Source organism: Chlorocebus sabaeus, chromosome 8 (assembly GCF_047675955.1).
Source record: "Chlorocebus sabaeus isolate Y175 chromosome 8, mChlSab1.0.hap1, whole genome shotgun sequence".
Classification (NCBI taxonomy): domain Eukaryota; kingdom Metazoa; phylum Chordata; class Mammalia; order Primates; family Cercopithecidae; genus Chlorocebus; species Chlorocebus sabaeus.
The window spans coordinates 103,099,125-103,125,662 of NC_132911.1; the positions used below are offsets into that span (position 1 = coordinate 103,099,125).

At 35.7% G+C, this 26,538-nt stretch overlaps 1 protein-coding gene across 8 annotated transcripts in view; it reads left to right on the forward strand.

Annotated features, from left to right (window-relative positions):
- VPS13B (vacuolar protein sorting 13 homolog B) overlaps nucleotides 1-26,538 on the forward strand; it is an 870,718-nt gene that overhangs the window by 339,209 nt on the left and 504,971 nt on the right. For 7 of the 8 annotated variants that reach the window (XR_005240849.2, XM_037999868.2, XM_073018246.1 and 4 more), the window contains exons 20-21: nucleotides 2,843-2,952; nucleotides 10,193-10,340. Coding sequence is in view for 7 of the 8 variants with exons in the window: in XM_037999868.2 (XP_037855796.2) it covers nucleotides 2,843-2,952; nucleotides 10,193-10,340 (258 nt within the window). In the remaining variant the exon portion in view is untranslated. The remainder of the gene's footprint in view (nucleotides 1-2,842; nucleotides 2,953-10,192; nucleotides 10,341-26,538) is intronic. The other variant, XM_037999864.2, reaches the window with a different exon arrangement.

Here is a 26,538-nt window from a genome sequence, read left to right on the forward strand (position 1 = left end):
GAACATATGTGTGCATGTGTCCTTACGGTAGAATGATTTATATTGTTTTGGGTATGTACCTTGTAATGGGATGGCTGGGTTGAATTGTAGTTCTGTTTTTAGCTCTTTGAGGAATTGCCACACTTTTTTCCACAATGGTTGAACTAATTTACACTTCCACCAACAGTGTATAAGTATTGCCTTTTCACCACAATCTCACCAACATCTGTCATTTTTTGCCTTTTTAATAACAGCTGTTCTATCTGGTGTGAAATGGTATCTCATTGTGGCTTTGATTTGCATTTCTCTAATGATCAGTGATCTTGAGCTTTTTTTCATATGCTGGTTGGCCATATGTATGTCTTCTTTTGAAAAGTGTCTGTTCATGTCCTTTGCCCACTTTTTAATGGGCTTGCTTTTTTTTCTTGTAGATTTGTTTATGTTCCTTATAGATGTTGGATATTAGACCTTGGTCAGAAGCAGAGTTTGCAAAAATTTTCTCCCATTTTGGCATTTTCTCCCATGCCATTCCCATCATGGCATCATCATCATGAAATCTTTGCCTGTTCCTGTGTCCACAATGGTTGTCTACATTGTCTTCCAGGATTTTTATAGTTTTTGGTTTTTATTTAAGTCTTTGATCCATCTTAGATTGACTTTTGTATACGGTCTAAGGAAGAAGTCCAGTTTCAATTATTTGCTTATGGGTAGCCAATTCCAGCACCATTTATTGCATAGGGAATAATTTTCCCTATTGCCTGTTTTTGTCAGGTTTGTTGAAGATAAGATAGTTGCAGGTGTGTAGTCTTATTTCTTGGCTGTCTGTTCTGTTCCATTGGTTTATGTGTTTGTTTTTGTAAAGTTGTCATGCTGTTTTGGTTACTATAGTCTTGTAGTATAGATTGAAGTTGGGTAATGTGATGCCTCCAGCTTTGTTCTTTTAGCTTAGGATTGCCTTGACTACTCAAGCTCTTTTTTCATTTTATATGAATTTTAAAATAGTTTTTTTCTAGTTCTGTGAAGAATGTCATTGATAGTTTGATAGGAATAGCATTGAATTTGTAAATTGCTTTGGACAGAATGGCCCTTTTAACGATACTGATTCTTCCTATCCATGAGAATGGAATGTTTTTCCATTTGTTTCTGTCATCTCTTTGAGCATGTTTTGTAGTTCTCATTGTAGGGCTCTTTCACCTCCCTGGTTAACTGTCTTCCTAAGTATTTGATTCTTTTTTTGGCAAATGTGAATGGATTGCATTCCTGATTTGGCTCCCAATTTGACAGTTGTTAGTGTATAGAAATGCTAATGATTTTTGTATGTTGATTTTGTATCCTAAGACTTCACTGAAGTTCTTTATCAGCTTAAGGAGCTTTTAGGCCAAAACTATGGGATTTTCTAGATATATATTTTCATGTTGTCTGCAAAGATAGTTTGGCTTCCTCTCTTCCTATCTGGGTGGGCTTTATTTCTTTCTCTTTCCTGATTGCTCTGGCCAGGACTTCCAGTACTGTGTCTAATAGGAGTGGTGAGAGAGGGCATCTTGTTTGTTGCCAGTTTTCAAGGGGAATGCAACAGCTTTTCGCTATTCAGTATGATGGCATATTTCCTATATGCTACAGGTATAGCTGATAACAAAATTGACAAATATCCCTTCCTTTATGTTTCATATATCCTAGTGGAGCTAATAATATTTGTATTAAAAATATATGTACAATTACAGAAACTTATATAGAGATGTATATAACCTGCACATAAATTGAGAATTGTATATTCTGCTTTAGGTAAGTTCTATTTGAACTATTTTTCATCAGAAAGGTACAAAAAATAGGTTAGTTAGTAGGTTGGAATTGCAACCTGTTACACTTGAGCTTTGTGTTTTATGTCAGAATGTTGGCCTGCATTTAATCTAGGCTGCTCTTTTTCTTTGCTTTTGAACATTAAAAATGGTAATTTTTAATGATTTATTGAATGATTATAATAATTTATTTCAAATCATGAATCAATTTTTTAATATAATGAAAAAGTTATTTAGGAATATTTTACCTAACGTATTCCATTTTCAGGGCCAATATAAAAATTGTTCTTTGCCTAAAAAGTTGAGCTTATTATTATATTTTATGGACAAATGCACTTTTAATGAGATGTAATTCACTTTCCATACAATTATTTTATATTGTGTGATTCAGTGGTTTATAGTATATTCACCAGGTTGTACAATTGTTTTCTAATTTCAGAGTATTTTTATCACTCTCAAACTACATACCTCTTAGCAGTTATTTCTACTCTCCCCTCTCACAGGCCCTGGTAACCACAAATCTACTTTTTGTCTCTATGTTTTTGCCTCTTGCGGCAATTTCATATAAGTGGAATTCTAAAATATATGTTTTCTTGGTCAGGCTTATTTCACTTAATGTTTCGAGATTCATCAATGCTGCAGCATGTATCAGTACTTCATTTCTTTTTATGGATGAATACTTTTCCATTGTATGGAAATACCACATTTTGTTTATTCATCAACTCATGGAAATTTATATTGATTTCACTTTTTGGCTGTTATAAATTATGCTGATATGAGCATGTGAATACACGTTTTTGTGTGGACATAAGTTTTCGGTGTCCACATTTCCTCAAAAAGACATATAGTTACAATATGACCCAGTTATGCCATAGTATTTTCCAAAGTGGGTGTACCAGTTTACATTCCTACCAGCAGTGTATCAGGGTTTGCATTCCTCCACGTCCTTTCCAATGCTTGTTACTGTTTGTCTATTATGTCACAGCTTCCTACATGGTGTAAAGTGATAAATAGCTTATTGTTTTTTATGAGGAATTATATAACAATTTAAAAATCTTATCTTCTAGGTGCTGTACTTCTTTGCAGTATACAAGGACTAGCAGTTAATATTGACCCAATCTTATATACATGGCTCATCTATCAGCCTCAGAAACGAACAAGTAGACATATGCAACAGGTAAGAGATTTTTAAATAGTTTTTTCTCTTAACAAATATTTTTCTTATTCATTTAGTAGAATTATATATGTCTTTTGATTGATTCTTTTTTAACAAATGTACCAGATTTCCTTTGTCTCTCCGCTTTACCCCTTTCAAACAATTCTGTTCCCTTATTTTTGCATGAGAAATTGCATGTCATTATAAAGTTTCTTTGACTACTAAAGGGGCTTTCTGTACAATGGCTTATAAAACAGAAACTAGTTTAGGAGTCCTGTTTCACCAGTCTTCATTCTTTCATAGTGCCTACATGTCCATTCTCATTGTGTGCAATACATAAGAATTGCTCAATAAATGAATGTTGGCATTTTTGTTTGTTTGTTTTGTTTTGAGACACAGTTTCACTCTGCCTCCCAAGCTGAAGTGCAGTGGCGTGATCTTGGCCCACTCCCTGGTTCAAGTGATTTTCTTGGGACCACCTCCCAAGTTCAAGTGATTCTCGTGCCTCAACCTCCCGAGTAGCTGGGATTACAGGCATATACCATCATACCCAGCTAATTTTTGTATTTTTAGTAGAGACAAGATTTTACCTGTTGGCCAGGCTGGTCTCGAACTCCTGACCTCAAGTGATGCGCCCGCCTTGGCCTCCCAAAGTGCTGAAATTGCAGGTGTGAGCCACGGCTCCTGGCCAGCTTTTATTTTTATCTCTACCTTTCCTTGTCATATTTAGGTTTTTTCAAAAAACATGCATCGAATACCTAATTCTTGGATTGGGATGATTGGTGCAAAAAAGGTTGGAATATATGTTTGTTTAAAAAGGTATAAATTACAAAGTAGTAAGTAGACAATTATAGTTTCTAGAATACTTAAACATAAATCTGACAGTTTTGTTATTTTCATTTTAAAGATGAAGAAACTGATGTTTATTGAGATTCATTTATGTATAGTCAAACAGCTGTAAGTAAATGACAGAACTAAGAAGTTTTGAGGCCAAATTTGTGCTTTATTGAATTATAATTTCCCATCAACTTAAGTATAATTTTGCAGTATCCTATATGGAATAGCTTTGTATCCTTTTTCTGAAGTAACTTCAAGCTAGTTGATTGGAGAAGAATACACAATTTTATATTTATATAAGAATTAAAAAATTTAACAGAAAATACTCTCTAAGGAACACGTTTTAAAGGTTTTTCTTCACTTTGTCCTAATTTTATTTGAAACTTCTGCCATACCTGTCCCCGTTTTTCCTTTCAATGAGTAGTTACAGAATGTAAGGCAGTATGCTATACACCATGGCCACAGAAATAAAAGTCATAGGTGAGAATATCCCTCCCTCTGAGAGTATGTAGTGTATTTGAGAATCTTAAGGGATATAGTAATGCCATTTTTAGTAATTACTATGTATATGTATGTCCAGGATTATGTGAAAACAAAAAAGAGGAATAGTTCTCACAAGCAGGGTAGTGTGTGAAAAGGAGGAATTAACAACTAAGCTGAGTATCTAGGAGTGAGCCAGACAGGGAAGGTTGTTTTAGACTGAACTGTTTGAACAAAGGCAGAGAAGATGCAAAAGCATGGCAAGAAAGAGACTTCAGTGGTTCCAGAATGGAGTGAAGTGTTCTTGTAGAGACTGGGAGAAATTGGAAACCAATTTCTGAAAAAAAAATTTGTAGTCCTAGGTATTTGAGACTTCATTTTGAAGGGTAAAGAGGAGCTATAGGAAACTGGTATTAACAGAGCTGGATTTTAGAAAGTTTACTCTAGCAGAATATAGAGAATGAGTGCTACAGAAGTTAGACTAATGGCAGTAACCAGTCTGAAAAAATTTTCTTTGTAAATTCTCGATTGGTTATTCTCTAAGTAATACAGTTATTTCCAGTGTACCATAGATATCCCTGAAGGTCAAGTAGAGTGTTCTAGCAGCTTAAATAAATTAGACATTCATTTAATTGATACCAAACATATTCAAATATTTTGATTTTTAACTTTTTAAAAAATTATAACTTTTAAAATGAGTATACAATCACGTGCCCCTTAATGATGGGGATACATTCTGAGAAATGCATCATTAGGCAATTTTGTTGTTGTGCAAACATCATAGAGTGTACTTACACAAACCTAGATGGTATGGCCTGCTAGACGTTTGGGCTATAACCCATCTCTGGTATAGCCTATTGCTCCTAGGGTACAAACCTATACAGAGTATTACTGTACTGAATACCTTAGGCAGTTATAACACAAAGATAAGTATTTGTATGTCTAAACATAGAAAAGGTATAGTAAAAATATGGTGTTATAATCTTATGGAACCACCATGATGTATGCAATCCATTGTTGACTGAAACATTGTTATGTGGCACATAATTATATGTATATTTTTATAATTCAGAAACAATGCTCTATTTAGAAGCTAAACTACTTGCAATACCAATACTTTGGGAGGCAAGGTGGGAGAATTGCTTGAGCCCAGGAGTTCAAGACCAGCCCGGGGAACATAGCAAGATTCTGTTTTTACAGAAAATAAAAATTAGGTCTGCGTGGTGGTGCAGGCCTGTAGTCCCAGCTACACTGGAGGCTAAAGCAGGAGGATTATTTGTGCCTGGGAGGTGGAGGCTGCAGTGAACAATGATCACACCAGTATACTCCAGCCTGGGCAAAAGGGTGAGACCTCCATCTCTAAACATAATAAAAATAAAAGGTAAACTAACAAATACCATAATCCTACTCATTCAGAGTTACAAATAATGTTGGAGTATGTGTCTCCATGGCTAAATCTTTGCATTCATCTTTATTCACTTAGACTATATTTTTACAAGTGTAATTAGTAGCACTAGGCAAGTATTTTGCATTTTAGAAACATATTTTAAGACTTTTGTTATGTCACCAAATTGCTTCCAAAATTGGTATAGTTTGCATTTTCTTTTTCCTTTTTCTTTCTTTTTTTTTTCCACACAGAGTCTTGCTCTGTTGCCCAGGCTGAAGTGCAGTGCTGTGATCACAGGTCACTGCAGCCTTGACTTTGTGGGTTCAAGTGATCCTCTTTTCTAAGCCTCCTGAGTAGTGGGGACCACAGACACACACCACCATGCCTGGCTAATTAAAAAATATATACATTTTTTTGTAGAGGTGGTGTCTCACCAAATTGCCCCAGCTGGTCTGAAACTCCTAGGCTCAAGTGGTCTACCCACCTAAGCCTCCCAAAGTGCTGAGATTACAGGCATGAGCCCCATATCCAGCCCAGTTTACATTTTCAACAGCAATTGATAGCATTATTATTTTACTACAGTTTGGCGTACTTAAAAATATACTTTAAAAATGTCCTTATTCTACTATTTTCCTCTTGAATGTTCCCCCCACCTCACCCCACCATGGAAAATTGAGAGAATTGCATAGTAGAGCAATATGTTTCCATACCCAGGTTCAATAATTATCAAGTCATGACCACTCATCTTTACTCTTAAAATCTGTTAGGTGAAAAAAAATGCTGATATACAGTATTGGTGAAAATGTAGAGAATGATTACTGTTGTTGTGAGTGAAAACTTGATAAATTTGTCAGTATCTAGTAAAATTGAAAATTAGTGAACTTATAACCCCAAACTTGTACTTCTTGATGCAGGTACGCTCTTAGAGTGAAATTCATGTAACTAAGGAATAGTGTGTAAGACTGCTGTTGCATATTCTTTACAATAATGTGAAAATTTGAAAACTTAAATGAAAATTTGTAAGAAGGTGGATGAAGTATGAAATATTCACATGATATAACATTTATTAAAAATTATACAATAGACCTTAGTATGGACATCTCAAATTATATTTGATGCAAAAGCCGTTTCCCCAGGATGTATGCAATATGAGAGCACTTATGTATATTTTTCTAAAACTGCCCTTAATGTGTATGTGTATGTGTATGTGTGTCTGTAAGTGAATACAGGTATAAAAATTAAGTTGAAGAATTTGTACTAATATCATAATAATGGTTGACTCTGGGAGGAAAGGACAGTAGGTTGGCAGTCAAAGGGGATTTTAGTTTTATCTAGAATACTTTTTTTAAAAAAGCAAATATGATAAAACTGTTAATAGCCATTAATTATTGGTTATAATAGGTATGTTGTATTCTTTGTAACCTTCTAGTATTATTTTAATTTGTTAAATTAATAATTAGTGAAAGATGGTTACCTTTTATATGATGCAGCTATGAAAAGCTTTAGGTATTTTGGGTTATGGGACAGTTTTGAGTTAAAGATAGAACAGCTCTGAGACTAGAGTGCAACTGAAATTTGAGGAGAGCTACAGTACCAGAAGGAAAAAGAATATAAGCAGGGTAATAGGAGGTTGTTAAAAATAAATACTGCTTATTTCGATGTTTTTGACCAAGGTAGCCATATTTCTAGAATAGTGGAGGAAATCACTGGTCTTACTCCTTATTTGGTATCACTTAATGCCTGGCATGCAGCATCTTTATTAGCAGTCATTCAACAAATATAAGTATTTTGTATACAGCTGTGTACAGGGCATACAAGAGCCTTACTCTTGTGTTAGAAAGTGGTTTTGTTTGGCCTTTTAATTCTTGCCTGTGTGAAAATACACTCAGAGTTGGCTGGGCACAGTGGCTCACACCTGTAATCCCAGCACTTTGGGAAGCTGAGGCGGGTGGATCATGATGTCAGGAGTTCAAGATCAGCCTGGCCAAGATGGTGAAACCCTATCCCTAATAAAAATACAAAAATTAGCTGGGCACGGTGGCAGGCGCCTGTAATCCCAGCTACTCAGGAGGCTGAGGCAGGAGAATTGCTTGAACCCGGAGGGCAGAGGTTGCAGTGAACCAAGATTGCACCACTGCACTCCAGCCTGGGCGACAGAGTGAGACTCTGTCTCAAAAAGAGAAAAAAATACACCCAGAGTTTTAGCTACCCAAAGGTATTTTTTGTTTGTTGTTTAGTATTACCAGTACCATGAACTGGATCTGTAAAATTTTACATGGATTTTTAACTTTGTGCTTTTATTAGTTGCATCTTTCGGCTATTGTGCTTGAATTTACACTGTATAGCACATAAATTTCCTCTAGTTACTCATTCTGTGGTTGACCCTAGAAACAAACAACACGAGGGCTAGGGACACCAACTCCCTGCTTGGTCGAAAACTCATTTATACCTTTTGAGTTCCCCCAAACTTAACTAATAGCCTACTGTTGATCAGAGGCCTTAACGATAACATAGTTAATTAACACATATTTTGTATATTATATGCATTATGTGTGGTATTCTTACAATAAAGTAAACTAGAGAAAAGAAAATGTTATGAAGAAAACCATAAGGAAGACAAAATACTATATAGGACAAAAGTAGATCATTCCTGAAGGTCTTCATGTTGAATAGTAGGCTGAGGAGGAGGAAGAGGACGGGTTCATCTTGTCTCAGAAGTGGCAGAGGTGGAAAAAAATCCACATGTAAGTGAACTTATGTGGTTCAAACTTATGTATTCAAGGGCCAGCTGTATATTAATTTTAATCCTGAACTTGGTTATAACTTTTTAGAGTTTGGATTGTATTCCAGGAATATAAATGGGCAGAAATTCAAGGGATTATGGAGTCACTAAATATTAGAGTATAAAGAGGTTTTCCAGTAACCATCTCCACCCCCTCTTATTTTTTAGATGAGGAAATTTAAATGCATCAAGACTTAACAATATGTGGAGCATTTCTCATCTAGATCTTAAAAATGATTTCCAATTTAGATTTGTGTATTATCAGTTTGACTAAATACCAAATATAAAAGCAGGTACTCTATGTTATGATGCTTCCGATAATTTATTTAATCTTTTCCTTTTCTCATTTTTGATTTTTTTTTTTTTGAGATGGAGTCTCACTCTTGTCGCCCAGGCTGTAGTGCAGTGGCATGATCTTGGCTCACTGCAAGCTCTGCCTCCCAGGTTCACGCCATTCTCCTGCCTCAGTCTCCCGAGTAGCTGGTACTACAGGCGCCTGCCACCACGCGGGGCTAATTTTTTGTATTTTCAGTAGAGATGGGATTTCACCGTGTTGACCAGGATGGTCTCGATCTCCTGACCTCGTGATCCGCCCGCCTTGGCCTCCGAAGTGCTGGGATTACAGGCGTGAGCCACTGCGCCTGGCCTCTAATTTCTTTTCCTTTTTTTTTTTTACTCAGTGTGACTAGCAACTTGTAAAATAATATGCCCTTTTCCATGTTTCAGAACATGATTGATTTTATTACATAGTTATATAATAAAAAAGTTTTCATTGAAATACTTTTTCATAATGTAAATTATATTGAGTATTTTAAGTTGGGTGAGGCTTAAGGTTGGATCTATAAAACTTTGGTTGTAGTAGTGAAGATAACCTTAGACTACATTGCAGCCTGACCAACCACCGCCAGATTTACCATGATACAACTGTGTTACAGTTATCATCTGTTGTTTCCCAAGCTACAATTTCCTTCTCAAACTGTGGCTAAAACCCAACATTTGATGATTGTTTTCCACCCACTTCAACATTGATCTTTGATCCTATGGCAAACTTAAAAGTGCCTTTTTTTTTGCCAATAATATGACAGAATTGTATTGGGCATCATCAGCAGTAACATCAGACTTTATTTCAGTGAATAAAGATGAAACAGCTGCTTTACTGTCCTGCTCAGCCCGCATGCGTTCAATAGAGGATCATAATATTTTCCAGCTTTCTCTAAGTAGATATTTTTCTGTGCTTTCTGAATATGCTATGGATATCTTTTGTCAGACAAAATATAGAGATTTTCAGTATTCTTCAAAAAAGTTGGAGTATCCATATTAACATGTACACAATCAGTTTGTAAAAGTATGTTTCTAAAAATGCCATTTTATAAGGATAACTTTATAAGGATACTTTTCCATTTTTTTGAGAACATAATTTTCAAAGTGAATTTAAATTTTATCTTGCTCTTTCCATATTATTTTAATACTTCTTACTAAAACTTAAGTTTTCTGGGTACTTACAGGCTCTTTGATTTTCACTCAGAATTTTAATTTAAAATGTAAGTGGATAAGCATTGCTCTGTGTGTGTGTGTGTGTGTGTGTGTGAGAAAGAGAGAGAAAAGTCGGGGTGCAGGGACAGATGAAGGAGGGAGAGATTGATTGATTTAAAATAATGAAGTCTCAGCCCCAACTTGTGCAGGACTGTCCTCAGTATTGCCATGTTTAACCTTTACTGCTTAAGAAATAGTTAAAAACTAAAAACTAAAACGTTTTTCATTTTGGCTCTTTCCAGCAGCCTGTGGTAGCTATTCCTCTTGTTATGCCAGTTTGTAGAAGGAAAGAGGATGAGGTGTCTATTGGAAGTGCACCCTTGGCAAAGCAGCAATCATATCAGGCCTCTGAATATGCCAGCAGCCCTATAAAAACAAAAACGGTAACAGGTATGTGTCAAGTACTGTAAAGGGACTATGATTTTACTCCACTTCTAAGCTAGCAAGTTAGCATCCACAGTTTCATGGATGCTGGCCAAAGACATGAGACTCCTCAGCTGGAGACAAAGAACTTTATTATCCACAATGTTAGCAATAATCACAGTAGTAGCATTTTCTTGTGTTAGTGCCCTGAGCCCAGTTTCCATAAGGTGACATGAAGGGGGCCAGGAATTCTGAATTTAGGAACCTGAACCTTTTATAATGGATAGAAAGCGTGCCTGCCCTTTCCTCCAGAGGGAGGCGCTGTGTCTCCTTTGCGAGGGTGTAAGCACACTTGCCCTTTGCTCAGAAGCAGGATCATATTTCTGTCTTCTGAGGCTATTCGCTATACAAATATCCTTTAAAACACAGTAGGGAACAAAGACAATCACTACCTCTACTTAAGAGACCCATGGAGAATTGTCTCTCAATAGTATGTTCCTTCAAGTGAATTCTTGAAAACCACAGTACACCTTAATCATCTTTCTTCCCCTTTCTCTCATATTCTCTGCTAGATCTTCTATGCAAATATAATGTATGTGATCACAGATTTTGAAATGCATCTGTATATGCATGGAAAAGTTTATATGTAAACTCATACCAATCACATATCAATTCATAAATGATACCAGTTGATCTGATAATTATTTTGCCTTCTTTATTATACTTTATGTTTTTATAAGAAATTAATTTGTAATGAGGGAAAATAAATAACAAAAGCTAAAAATGTAATTTCTCATCATTATTTATAAAATATGAAAACATAACACATTGTTTTTTATTTTAAATTATTAATATGAACTATGGTTCTTTTCTTTAGAATTAAGGATAATTGCATTTTATGTCTTTGGTGTTCCCCCATCTTTAGAACCATCAGATATCCTATAGGTATTTTTCTTATAGATAAGAACATTATTATTTCACCAAATGTATATTCTCACTCAAGCTTGCATAAAAATTAATAAGCATCCAGCTAATGCTTGTGATTGCCCTGTTTGGTGACTATGAGCAGTCACCAAAGGTAAAAGGCCTTGAGTTGAGTATAACATTTATTGTTTATGAATTCTGTTTCTTCCCCCTTGGGTGCCCACTATTTTTAATTCTCTGGTGAACTTGGTAGTGGTACTCTCTCTTTTCTTGATAATACTCTGTGCTAAACATTTTCTTTACTTAGAATTATGTTTTAACACTTTATTTTTAATTAAAGGATACAGTCTTCTTTTTTAGATTAAAAATATATTTTATTATTTCTTAGAGTATGTACATACATCTAAATGTAGTTATCAATCACTATTTTAATTATTATTTATATTGCATCATAAATTATAACGAGTTTGTTAAGGTATTCATAGTCTTTTGCACATCTGCCTACCTTTTTTGGTTGTTGGTTTTTGTTTGTTTTTTAACTAAGCCATTTTCAGTAGCATTAGGTATAAATCAGTAGCATTAGGTATAATTACATTGTTGTAAAATACACAATTTATTTTTTAACTACATGTTACAGTGGAGAAATGTTAATTTCATTTCTGAGTTCTTATTAAAATTATTTTTTAAATTTATATCATCACAACCTATGGTCCAATGTTGATTTTAAGTTCATCCCCAACAAGTTATATGGTGATTTTGACACATGAATAACAAGACCTGCTGATACTGCACTGGGTTTGATTTTGCTTTTTAATTATTCAGTTAGAAGCAGACCTTTTCCTCTTCCAAATTCAGCCAATGTTAAGTGGCTAGCTGCAAGAGGACATGTGTTTAGGGCTGGGGATGTGTTAACAACAGAATGCCACTATTTCAATGATATAGTCACATAGGGTGGACTAAGCCAGAATAAAGACTTGCTGCTCCACATGAAGATAATCGATTTTCACAAAATTCTAAATAATCTTCTAGAGAATCTGTATATTCTTCAAAACAACGAAACCCCTAAAAGCTGTGACATTTGTTTACCCTAGGTTTTGAAATGTTATAAACCTTAATTTGGAATTATTGATGAAAATTTCTGGAATGGAGATGAAAACTTAAAAAGCAGAATACTCCATAAATGATACTTAAAAGATATAACCCATTTTATCTTACATGTTTATATATTACTTCTCATGTCAACGTCATAAGTACAGAGTTAAAATAATAGAAGCCTTTTAAATTTAGGACACCTTGACTATTGCTAAGATAATAATAAATGAAGACATGTGATAATGTTGTAGATTTGGTAGATAATGCTATAAATTCAAAGTATAGAACTTTAGCTTCTGGCCATGATAGACTAACAGGGTTTAGATTTATATTCCTGCTGTAAACAACTAACAAACTGGATAAAAATATGGGGAAAATTCCCCAGTTTCTGGACATTGGATAACAGGCAGTGCAGGAGTGTGATTCCTCCTAGAAAGGAAACAAAGGTGAGCCCTAGGATTTCCCTAGCTTTCTGCCTCAAGGCACGTTTCAGAATACAGAGTAGAATAGGACGTCTTAAACTGAGCTTAGCAGTCTTTCTGAGTTGTAGAGACAGGAACTGAAGTTTAGGGAGGCAGAAATGACTAGAAATTATAGAATAAAATTCCAGAGATGGAGAAAGTTATGCATAAAAAGAGCCCCTGGGGCGATGAGACCTCACAGGGTTTGGCAAAGAATAACCTTGGAGCTGTGATCTTAATGATTCCCTCCCTTACACAGGGCAGAAGGCATTGAAGTTCCTACTGTCCATCGCATACCATTCTCATTGGTTATTTAGGACATTCAGTAGAGACCAGAAGGGCTAGGCCTTAGCTGTGGGGCTAAACTATTTATAAAGACTACCCTAGACTCACCTTAAACAAACTTGTAAATCAGCCTCTGAAGGAAACAAAATAGCAAGTAACTGTTACTATTAAAAGGAATACAATACTATTGTAGCCCAACATCATTAAAAGGAATACAATAAGATGGAGACATACAACTTAAATATAACAGTGCCAAACATTCAATAAAAAAATTACTAGAGGTGCAAAGGAGTGAGAACTACCAACAGGAAGAAACTAGCCAATAGAAATAGGCTGAGAAATGACACAGATGATAGAATTAGCAGGTATATTAAATACCTATATGTTAAAACAGGTATCATAACTATGTTCAGATATTTACAAGAAGTTGCATACATTGAGGAGAGAAATGGAAAATATATAAAAGAACCAAACTCAATTCTAGAGATGAAAAACAAAATATCTGAAATAAAAATTTAGTGGAATTAGATGTAGAGTAGTAGATATTGCAAGAAAAAGAGATTAATTAACTTGAAGACATAGTAATGGAAACATGCCAAAATGAAGCACAAAGAGAATAAAGGAAAATAAATGTACAGAGCCTTATTGAACCATGGGACGATAATTAATTATGGTTGTGAGGGTAGGGCTCACTGAAAGTTCGCATTTGACCAGATACTTGAAACAGGCGAGGAAGTGAGCCATGTGGATATCTGTGGATAAATGATTTGGAATTATCTATGTATCTATATCTATATCTGTATCTATATCTATATAGGAATAAATGATATACTGTAACCCTTTCGTTTTATAAGTAAGACTATTGAGTCACAAAGAGGTCAAGAAACTTATCCAAGGTTAAAAAGATATTTAATGAGACTTTTTAAAAACTGAAATTGCCAGAGTATAGGAAGAGATAAATCAACTTACCCAAGGTTAAAAAGATATTTAATGAGACTTTTTAAAAATTGAAATTGCCAGAGTATAGGCACTTCGTGATTATTTCCTTCTTTCGCTCTGAATATTTCCTTTTTTCTTTCTTTCATGGCATAGGCAGTCCTGCAAATGAGGTCTATGCAAATTTTGTCATCTACTATTTCATCTCTAATACCTAATATATAGCCAGCCAACTTCAGTGCCCTTTTTATTTTTTTGCTAAGGAATTACTCTAAATTTGCAGCCCTGTCCCGTAGCACTAAGATAGTGAAAGATTTTGCATCAGAGTTACTAAGATGGATACTACTGGGAAACACCTTTTATGATCATGTTTCATAATGGCATTGATAGTTCCACCTTTCTTTATTTGAGTGCCACTCACTGGTGCACAGTTAAGTTCCTGGATGAGACTCAAAAGGGAAACACTACTGTTGGTATATACTTTTTGGCCTTGATATATCCTTAAATATATTCCAGAATGCTGAGGCTTCTACCAAAATAAAAAATATATATATGATCCTTCAGATGTTTCAATTTTTATCAGGCATATGGAAAATCTATCTCTTATGCCTAGGTCTTCAAGAGAAGTAAATATGAAAAATCTTGAAATCTTAAAAAGTACATTGTTTATATTACAGTTAATAAAAGGCTTTAGATTATTGTTATTTGTTTTTAAAGAACCTGTCTTTGGAGTATGATCTTTGGTTATTGAGTAGAATATTTCTTCTTTATTTATTTATTTATTTTTTGAGACGAGTCTTGCTCTGTTGCCCAGGCTGGAGTGCAGTGGCGTGATCTCGGCTCACTGCAACCTCTACCTCCCAGGTTCAAACGATTCTCCTACCTCAGCCTCTTGAGTAGCTGGGGCTATAGGCACGTGCCACCACGCCCAGCTAATTATTGTATTTTTAGTAGAGATGGGGTTTCACCATGTTGGCCAGGATGATCTCGGTCTCTTGACCTTGTGATCTGCCTGCCTTGGCCCTCCAAAGTACTGGGATTACAGGCGTGAGCCACTGCGCTTGGCCTGAGTAGAATATTTCTAATTACATTTTTTTGCTGACCTCATTTCAAGATGTAATATTTTAAATTTATGCCAAAGTTTAATAATACAGTTATCTTGTTTAGGCTTAAGTTTGGCTGAAAATATCAGACTACTCTAAATAACGGTGCTTTAAACAAGATCCAATTTTGTCTCTCATTAGAAAGTTTAAGCAGACACCCTAAAGCTATTATGATCTTTCAATATCTGGAAGCTTTTTATTCTACTTTGAGTGACCTTCATTGCTAGGCTTGCCTCATGGTTCATGATGGTGGCTTCAGCAGTTAATCGAGTCTGCATTTCAGTGAGCAGAAATGAGTACAGTGAAAGAAAAAGGTATTTTCTACGTCATTAAGCACTACCCAGAAGTTGCATACTCCATTTTGTTTATATACTCTTGGCTAGAAGCTAGTTACATGGTCCTATCTAGCTGCATAAGAGGTCTTGCAAATGTAGTGTGTATTCTTTAAAGCCATGTACCTGGCTACAACTTGTGTTTTCTAACTAAGAAAGAAAGGAAGAGTGGATAGTAGAGATTATTTAGCTGCTTCTACCGTAGTAACTTAAAATGGAAAATCAAAAGCTGAATTTTGGGAAAAAAAATAGAGAATAAAAATATTTTCCTTTTAGTATGCATATCACAAGACAAAGCTGGTTAAAAAAATGTTTTTAGTGTTGCTTAGATATTTCACACTAAGAGATATAGACTTGGGAGTCATCAACATATGGATTATAGTGGAAGCCACAGAGTGGTTGAGATTTCTCAGGAGACCCTACAGAGCAGGATGGGAAGAGAGTGCAAAATTACATTCAAAGGAACTCTTTAATGGAAGAGTAAGGAGAAGGAGCCAATGGAGAGAGTTCAGAAGCATCATTATATGAGAAGTAGGCAACAAAGCTACATGTATATGTGCGACACAATTCCAAAGAGTTTCAAGAAGAAGGTGGATGTGCATGATATGCTGTAGAGTCATCAAGAACAATGAGGCTGACAAATAGGCTGTTAGTCTGTGGCCAGTTGGCCTGAGGACTTTTAGTTGTTAAGGAACGGATGTGAATTGAAGGAGGGACAACCTATGTACACCAGTCATTCAAGAAATTTGACTATATAGTCACTTGGGGTATGTATATAGCAATAGAGATATAAAGAGACAAGGAGACCAAATTGGAGATACCACAAAGACTGAGGATAATTTATACAGTGAGATCACAGGTAAGCAAGATCTAAAACCGTGCACAGATGTGAGACTTAACCATTTAGGAAAAATCATTTCTTCTTTAGGACAGAGATAAGAAGATAAGACTATATATCATTATAGATTAATTTAGTTATTTTTCTTTCCACAAACAAGTACTTATGTGGGACAGGTATTTTTTTTTCTTTTTTTTTTGCACTTTTAGAGAATCTAAGAGATCGAAAAATGTATAATTTTCTCAAGACAAGCCTCCTATTTTTCTCATACAGGGAACCAGTTTTTCAGGTTAACTTTGGAATGCCCTGGCTGAGAAGAGGGGTTCATTCTGGTGGTTAGAGGGCCCTAAAATTTTATTTTTTCTTTACAAATGTCATTTGAAAATATTAAAGCATGAAGGTAGACATTATTGTATAATATAAAATTGATTTTATCAGGGATAAAAGATGGTTTTAAAAAATTTTACTATTTTAGAACAGAAAAAGGTTGAAAATAAAGTGTATCTAATGAAGTACATCTAAAGTAAAATAAGTTGAAAATGTAATTCAGAAAGTCATCAGAGAATTTAATGAAAATATATGTTTACTGAGTTGTTTTGTACATTGTAAGAAAAATTATTTTTATTTCTAAATCTAAATTCAAGGGAAAAAGTATTAGCAGTCTGCAGAGCTTAAAATGATACACAAAGTTCAAATTATTTTATAAGTTGTTTCTACACTAGTCTAGGCAATCAGCATAATTTATAATTAGACAATATTTCTAAGATTAATTTTCTAAAAGACTTCAACAGATGCTAGATGATTATTTGATATGTTACCCATACTGTAGATTATTGTAGCCATATACTTCATTTCCTTAACTCTTTGACTTTTTGAATATTTCATGTTTTATGAAGGTAGTAGTTTATGAAGGGGATAAATATGAAGTGTCTCTGATGATAGCTATCACTTTCATAAACATGAAGCATCCCTCAGTCATCTGATGGCAATCTTTTATAGCCATATCTATCAAATGTATTACTAAGTTGACATTTACCACATATTTGAATTTCTCACATTGCTGGTGTTCATGTGAAAACTCCTGAAATGAATCATTAGCTCGTAAGGAGATGTAATTACACTTTATTTAGTATGTCTCCATGTGTGCCCTGCAGAGTATTTTATCATTGGTATTTGATGATTAATTCCAACAAAGTGTTCAGTTTGTTGAGCAGACTGGGTTTATTTATTTTTATTTTTAAATGTGCTGTACTTTATTAACATACATATAATGTCCTATTTTGTTGGGTCCTTTTCTTGAGAGACTAGCAATTATTCCATATTTAATTTTTTTTAAATTCTTGGTCCTTACCTCTTTGGCTCACTTTTTATTTCTCTATGATTGTAAAGCAGATTTATTTGTGTATGGTTTCTTCTAATGTGTTCAAGTTTTGCTTTCTATTTTTACTTTGAAGGTAGAGCATAGACTTCATTAAATTTTCTCAGAAGAGAAAGGATTGGAAGGTAAATTAATGTTGAAAAATTACTTGTACTTCCATACCCTATTGGAGTTATTTGACTTCCATTACTGTTAGCACTACCTCACTCCCTTCCCTTTTGAATATGCTGGCCCAAACCTGGAACAAAACAACGAAAAGAGGGAGGGAGAAATAATAACCCCCACCCCCACCCCAAAACATGGTTTCTTGGTTTCCTTCAGCACAGCCGAGGCAGACTAACATTTCTTTAAAAGCATTACTGAATACTAAGAAGGAATAAATTAGAACAAATACAGAAAACATAAACTATTTAAAAATAGTTAACCTTAAAATTGTAGTCTTCAGTTGTTTGTCTTAGTGCACTCCTATCAGTAATTTTTTGAGCAAGCATCCATAGTAGTTATTGATTTATACGTTAAATATATGTATCACTATTTAATGTAATAAAGCATGTAAGATTATTTTAATTTTAATATTTAAATTATACTATTCAGATAGAATTTTAATACATCAATAATGTTTCAGTGGGTGTAATATTGCATGGTATTACTTTTTTTTTTTTGAGGCGGAGTCTTGCTCTGTCACCTAGGCTGGAGTGCAGTGCTCAATCTCAGCTCACTACAACCTCCGCCTTCTGGGTTCAAGCAATCCTTCTGCCTCAGCCTCCCAAGTAGCTGGGATTACAGGTGCCCACCACACACCCGGCTAATCTTTGTGTTTTTTAGTAGAGACAAAGTTTACCATGTTGGCCAGACTGGTCTCGAACTCCTGACCTCAAGTGATCCGTCCGTCTCGGCCTCCCAAAGTGCTGGTATTACAGGCGTGAGCCATTGCACCCAGCCTGCATGGTATTACTTTTTAAATATTTGTTTAATATTTTGTTATGATAGCAACTTATAAGTTTAATTTTTAATTAAGTTTATTCCAATTGTTGGTTTTAATGGCTGACATAATTGGAAAGCTGCCTCACTGAGATACATCACATTGAAGAGATGAAAAGGGCATCATTGACTGTACTCAAGATACTTATTTTTCAATCCCATCTATTTTGCAAAGGTTTGCTGACATAAGGCTAGTAAATTTTCATCTTCCTTATATAATGAGTTATTTCAATTTAATGGGATATTGTCTTTTTTATTCAAATAAATTAGTTTTGTTTTTAATCCATATTTTTGAGTGTGTTTTACAGGAATATTTTTAAAGTGTGTATACAGATTATGAGTATTAATTCAGTTAAAATAAATAATAAAATTCTAAAACCTGATTAACTATGCATGGTAAATTGTAATATGCCACAATTAACTGAAAACAAGTGAAGGATTGAAGAATCCTTAGCAATTCTTTCTTGTTGTTGAGTGTTCCTGTTCCTTTGTATACTTAACATAGTGTTATCTGTGGCCTTCTGACATGAGGAAGGACTCCAATGATAGTCTACTGTATTAAATATTAATAAACTATGGCTGGGCACAGTGGCTCACACCTGTAATCTCAGCACTTTGGGAGGCCAAGGTGGGCGGATCACTTGAGGTCAGAAGTTTGAGACCAGCCTGGCCAACATAGCCCATCTCTACTAAAAACAAAAATTAGCTGGGTGTGGTGATGCATGCCTGCAGTCCCAGCTACTCGGGAGGCTGAGGCAGGAGAATTGCTTGAACCCAGGAGGTGGAGGTTGCAGTGAGCCGATATTGTGCTATTGCACTCCAGCCTGGGCTACAGAGCGAGACTCCAGCTCTAAATAAATAAATAACTGAATAAATAAATAAGTAACTATATGTGTTTCTCATTTTTAGATGAAAGTAAGTATAAGTAGATATTCTCATGTTGGCCAGGCTAGTCTCAAACTCCTGGACTTAGGCCAGGAACACCCTATGCGTGTTCTTGTAGCTTTGCGCACCACATTTTTTGGAGAACACTCTTGTGTTGGAATGTTATTATCTGAAAGTTTAGAATTACCTAGAGAAAGCCTCTCATGTAAGGTTCAGATATGATTATCCTGTGGAGCAGATTCACTGTGCAGTGGTTACCAACTTGTCCAGTGAGACAGAACACACTCATATGCAGTGAGTTACATTAAGCAGATTTATGACTGTACTCACAGATAGGTATCAAGGGACAATAGAAGCCTAGGATTCAGTGTGATTTGGTTCCCCCAGACTCCGGAAAGCTGCTCAGGTTAAATGGTGTCTCATCTGTGCATGCCGCACTACATCTGAGGGTCCCTGGAAGACATCTCTCTTTGGGTTTTATATTCCATGGTGATATGACTTGCTGGCTAAAGCATTACGGTGTACTGTTTCTAGTCGGGACTGGCACAGAACTTGAGCTGTTTTGGTCAGTCCCTTCCTATCTTAAGATGTTGCGTTGTACAATATTCTTAAGAACTACAAGTGAAAAAAGGAAGAGAACTGGGTAGTCCAAGGCCACCAGAGCACCGTCCTGCAGTTTCCAAGGAGCCAATTTAAACTAAGAAAGGTATTGGCTGAGATAGTGAAAGAAATCTTTACTCCCTCTGATCAAGGAGTTTAAAAAAAATCAATAGCATCTCCAAATCTGCTGGCTTAGGCAGAGAATCAGTGGGATAATGACCAGTGAATATGCTAAGAGAGGTACTGAAAGTCAGGTGAGTTAGGAAGCCAATGAAGTTGAACAGCTCTTGAAGAAGTAAGCCTGAGAAAGGAGGGAAACAAGTCTCATGATATGCTTAAAGCATTTTGGGACCTATGCAGGCTATGTAATGATGTTGCTAGGGCAGGGCACATACAACTACTAACCTATTGCCTGGTTTTCCCCAAATTGATAGGTGATTTCTTTACTAGCAAATAAACATTCCTAAATTAGAAAGGACTCTTCAATTGTGAGAGACAGAAACTATATTCAAATGATTTTCAATTTAAAAACCGGTTGTGGCAGACTATTTATTGAATCCCGTAACCAGAATGGTAAAGGCAAACATGGATCTTTTCTTTGGAATGACTTAGAACCACAGATTCCATGTTATCAGCACGCCATCTTTTCGTGTTGGTTTAACTTTCTCTTACTGAACATAGATTTCTTGACATAGTTTTGTACATGGCTGGGGTACCTTTGAACTCACATACTTAATTCCCTATGATCAAAGAGAAACAGGTCTTATCCAATGCCTGTTGAAAATGTAATTGAAGCACTTTGGGAGGTCAAGGCGGGCAGATCACCTGAGGCCAGGAGTTCGAGATCAGCCTGGGCAACATGGTGAAACCCCGTCTCTACTAAAAATACAAAAATTAGCCGGGTGTGGTGGCACATGCCTGTAGTCTCAGCTAATCAGGAGGCTGAGGTGGGAGAATCGCTCAAACCCGGGAGGCAGAGGTTATAAGTGAGCTGAGATTGCGTCATTGCACTCCAGCCTGGGTGACAGAGCAAGACTCTGTCTCCAAAAAAAAATAAATAAATAAAAAAATGTAATCGAGGAGGATTTTGCTTGACTGTCTTAAATCATGTGCCAACATCTTGGACAGTCACTATGGTCAGGAAGGTTAGGTACAATGATTGGCCCAGCAGCAGCCCAGGTTGGGTCATGTTTTCACACCTGTGTTCTGGGGCATGAGATATAATGCCAGAAAAAATGCAAGAATAGCAGAAACATGGCTCATGAGGATAACTCCAGCTATTCCAGTTTGTACATACTAATTTTTTATTTTGCAATTAGTCACAGCAGGTTTAAAACACATTACTGTTTTGATAGGAAGATGGTAAATTGATCATGAAGGTATTAGCCACATGAACTGGGGAACAGGGAGAAAAATCTGGAAGGAAAAGACATAAGATGCATAAGACAGATTGCAGACTTTACAACAGGCTTCGTTTTAATTTTTTTAAACATAGAGTTTATTCAACTGAGGGAAAGGAGTTACAATATGTTTTTGTTGTGTGCAGTTTTGAACAATGCAGTTTTGCCTAGCACAATTTATTCATTTTTAAACTTCATCTGTTTCATTATAAAGATTTTTTCCCAAAGAGCCATTAATTTGAATTATCATAATATGTGATTTGAACTATAATGTCACTTAATTTTAAAGTTCTTCGAGAACATTTTGCAGTGTTAATAAGTGAATGTTTTTCAAATATAGAGTTCTTTGGAAATAAGTGTAAGTTATTCTAGTTTTTATACAAACTGGCAAGAATTCAGCAAAAATTCAACCAAAATTTTTTTTAACAGTCTTTTCACCCCCTTTTAGCAGTCAGAACAAGATTATAGTTTCCAGATGAAATTCTGAATGTCACATAGTGATGACATATATTTTCCTGGTTGGCTCAGCATGAGATGCAATTTTGCATGCCATGTCACGCTGACTTGCAGAATCCAAACGCCATTATTTCCCAAGGGGCTTTCAAGAGTGATACTATTGAATGTAGTTTTTATTTTGATGAATAGTCTCATGCATTATTGCAATTCTGTGGCAAGTTTCTTAAAGCTTTGAATATTATTTAACTTTTAGAAATTTTAAAAATAGTACTATGTAAAGGTCACTTTCTCTTCAATATATTTAAATTTATATTGCCAAATACAGTTGCCAAAAATAATGATGAGTATAAAATGTAAATCAAGAATTAGGAAGGTATAGTAGATAAACCAGTAGCTTAGGGACCAAAACACCTAAATTTTTATCTTACTCTACCCCATGTTAAACTAACATCACACGGTTTTGTTTTTTTCATTTATAAAATGATGATAAGTATACCCAGCAATACCTCAAGTGAGATATGTGAAAGTTCTTTAATATGATAAAATACAATTCAGAAGCTGAAGATCACATTTTTGATGTTTGAATTTTAAAGGAAAAGCTGTAGACTTCAAGCATGGCGAAGCGAATTTTGACTAACAGTTTCTAGCCTTGTGGTAAAATTTTATTCTTTCTTTTTTCCTTTGGATCTTAATCATCTGCAAGTTGGCTTAAACCTCAGTATATCAGTACAGATGCCTACATAATGAAATTTATTTCACACTGATGATCTGCCTTCTTTTTTAGGCTAACTGTCTAACTGACCTGCTTTGTTATACCAGTCTTATTTTTTTTCTCTTTTTTAAAGGTGCCTCATATCCAACTGCCTACACATCTCTGCTTAGGTATTTTATGGGATGCTCAAGTCTAACATGTCTTGTTTCATCTGCCTTCCTGCATTTATATAACTGTGTACCTCTCCCCCAACCTTCATTCACCATGATGCTCAAGGCTGAGACCTAGGATTCATCCTTAGTGTCTCCCTTTCCTGTCCATTCCACTTCCAAGTTGTATCTTGAATCTTTCTGTCTGTTCGTATGCCATAACAAATGGAGCCACATCATTTTTTTGTACAGAGTAATGTAAGGATATGCTAACTAGCCTTCCTGGTGGCATTTGGTATTATCTTATCCTCTGATCTCAGTTACCTCAGTTCATTGTCCACATGGCAGCAAGAGTCATCTTATTAAAAACCTAAATTAGATCATGTCTCTCCCTGATTAATCACAGTAGTTGCTTCCTATTGCACTTAAGATACAACTCAGACTTCTTACCATGTTCTACACAGTTGGATCTTATCTAACCTCCATCAGGTTCTCCCATGGCATCTTTGTCATTTTTCCTTCCATGGATCCTGTTTCATTTTCTTATATACTTCATTCTCTCCCCTTCCCTTCCCTTCCCTTCCTATCGTCCCCTCCCCTCCCCTCCCCTCCCCTCCCCTCCCCTCCCCTTCCCTCCCCTCCCCTCCCCTCCCTTTCCTTCCCTGACGGACTTTTGCTCTGGAGTGTAGTGGCAAGATCTTGTCTCATTGCAACCTCCCGCCTCCCTGGTTCAAGCGATTCTCCTGCCTCAGCCTCCCGAGTAGCTGGGACTACAGGTGCCCGCCATGCTAATTTTTGTATTTTTAGTAGAGATGGGGTTTTGCCATATTGGCCAGGCTGGTATTGAACTCCTGACCTTGTAATCCACTCAACTCAGCCTCCCAAAGTGCGTGGATTACAGGCGTGAGCCACCATGCCTGGCTGCTATACACTTTTCATACTGCAGGTCTTAGTATAGATTATCAATAAAGAAACCTCTGTATTCCATAAAAGAGGTATGTGCCAGTCACTCAGGATTCTTTAACACCCCTTTCTGTCCTTAGAACACTTATCATGTATCCTGTTCTTGGTTTTTTTTGTTTTTGTTTTTGTTTGTTTGTTTTTAAAATTCTCTCCTTCTCTGGAATATATCTCAACGGCCATATATGACTTGTTCATTTTTGTATTCCCAGAGTCTAACAGCCATTCTGGTATTGAGCAAATATGTATTAAATAATTGTTGCATGAATGAATTAAACTTTTTCTTTCTCCGTTATTTTTAGAGATGTAAAACTCTCATTCCTTAGTCTTTTAAACCCCTGTTCTTTAATCAATTTAAGTTGATGTCCTATAACTTTTCTTATCTGTTCTGGTTCCTCACAGATATTTATCAGATATTCAGAAGGAGTTAGCAGCTCATGACACAATTTCACATGGTTTGCATAATCTTCCAGGGTATTCCTACTACATCAGAAATTTAGATATATTTTAAAATGTTGAATTATTGTAAGAATAGTCCAAGTACAACATGGGATATTAAGATAAAATTTTACCTCTAGTCAGTGTTCTCCATTCTGTGCTAAGTGGGCTGGGAAATTGCAAGTAATGTATGACATGGCTTCTGTTATGATGAACTTTAGGTTCTATCTGGAGAAAGAAAAGTAATGTACAGCATAGTAGACTTTAGAGAACTGAGGAAAACTGAGTGGAAGGAATCATTACTATAGATTTTAGGAATTAGAAAAGTTTTCACTGAGAAGACCTTAAGATAGGTCTTAAATAGGTGTAACAATCAAGAAGGTGCTTTCATTTGGATGGGAACAGCAGAGAGAAGACACTGATTGGAGTAAAGAATCTTTAGTTGAAATAGTTGAAAATAAAGTCGAACAGAGATTCAGAGAGTCAAGACCAGCTTATACAGAGCTTTGAAAGCCAGATAGAGAACTTTGACTTTCTACCTGAGATTCATTCTTAAGTAGTATCCTACAGCTAAGAATTGTTTGTAGGATGGAACTAAAGGAGGAAGATCCTTTTCAGAACTGTGAGTAAATCTTTATAGTGATGAAGATTTTCAACAAATTGGTAGCCAAGGAAACAAAGAAGAAAGTACAGATTTAGGTTATTTCTGAAACTAAAAATTGACTTTCTTACCCTTTAAAAAAGGTATATGTAAATTTATGTTTATTTCTTTTAAGAGATTCCCAAATCATTTTTAGGATCATGAATGATAATAGTGTCTTTTTCATAGTCATACATATGTGGTTTAGAATAAAGTGAGAGGCCATCAATGCTTCTACAATTATTGTACTTTCTACATTATGATAACGTTTTTTGTTATCCATCTATTTCTCTCTTTATAATGAGAGCCCCTCAGAGGTGTGACCCCAGTCTCTTTGTTTCTCCATGACCTAGCACAAGTAGGCACTCAATTATACTTACTGAATTGAACTAAGCAACTTTTCCATAACTCATAAGTCTTGGAAGAGGCCAGCATTTTCCTTTATCTCATTTTCAAGTGTTTTCCAGGCCACATCAACAGAATATAAGAATACAATGTAATAAGATTCACAAGTCGGCATCTGTTTGACTTTATTCCTGCTATGCTGCTGAAATTTTAAAAATCTTTTTGTGATCTTCTAAAGAAATGAGGAAATGGGGGATTGAGAGAAAGGTGATGAGTTTTGAGTAGAGGCATGATATAACCTTTTTTGGCTATTTTACCATAATCTTGATGCTGTACTGAGAATAGACTGTAGGGAGAAAAGCGTAGAAGGAGATAAGCCAGGTGCCATATGGCTCTTGGCCATAGTGTGTGTATACCTGTAATCATGGTAACTTTGCCAGGTAGGCATCCTAGAGGATGCAAGGTCAAATTCAGGATCTATTTTGAGATAGAGCCAATCAGATTATAGTAATTTTCAGGATGTATGGTGTAACCGAGAAGGGTCATGGTTTTGTTTCTTTGTTTGTTTTTGCAGCCAGAAAGGTGGATTTGCTATTTATTGAAACTTGGAAGACTAAAAGGTGAAGAATATAGGGACTTTTGAGAAAGAGACTCAAGAGATTTCCTTTGGCTATGTTAAATTTGAAATTCCTATTAACTATCCAAATGGAGATGTTCAGTAGGCAGTTGGATAAATAGTCTGGAGCTTACAGGATAGATCCAGACAATTCCCTGGAAATAGAATCCTCATAGAGGATACTTAAAGCCATGACATTGAGTGAGATCCTCTAAGACGGAAGTGTTTGTAGAGAAGAGAAATGACCCAAGTACTGCACCCTTGGACATTTCAGCATTTAGTGGTCTGTAGAATGAAGAATTAGCAAGAAAACTGAGAAAGAGCTACAGCTGAGGTAAAATGGGAATATAGAGATGGTAGTGTTCAGAAAGAAGTGAAGACTGTGTTTTAAGGACGTGGAAATGATCAACTTTTTCAAATTCCTTTAATAGGTCAGTGTTAAACAATGGCTCTAAAAAACTACCACGGAAATTTCAGTGACTCAGAATTCATTTCTTGTTGTAGGAAAGTCCATTACTGTGTCCACAGTGTGATAGCTCTTTTCTAAACAGCGAATCAGCCACTCTGAGGATCCTTAGGGCCTCAGATTCAGAAGAGAGTTTTAGGAACATGAAGATTTTGCTGATGACATATCATGAGTTCTAGAGGGTAGAATGGAGGAGATTGCGGTGTGTGGAGTGAGAGATGAGGTCAG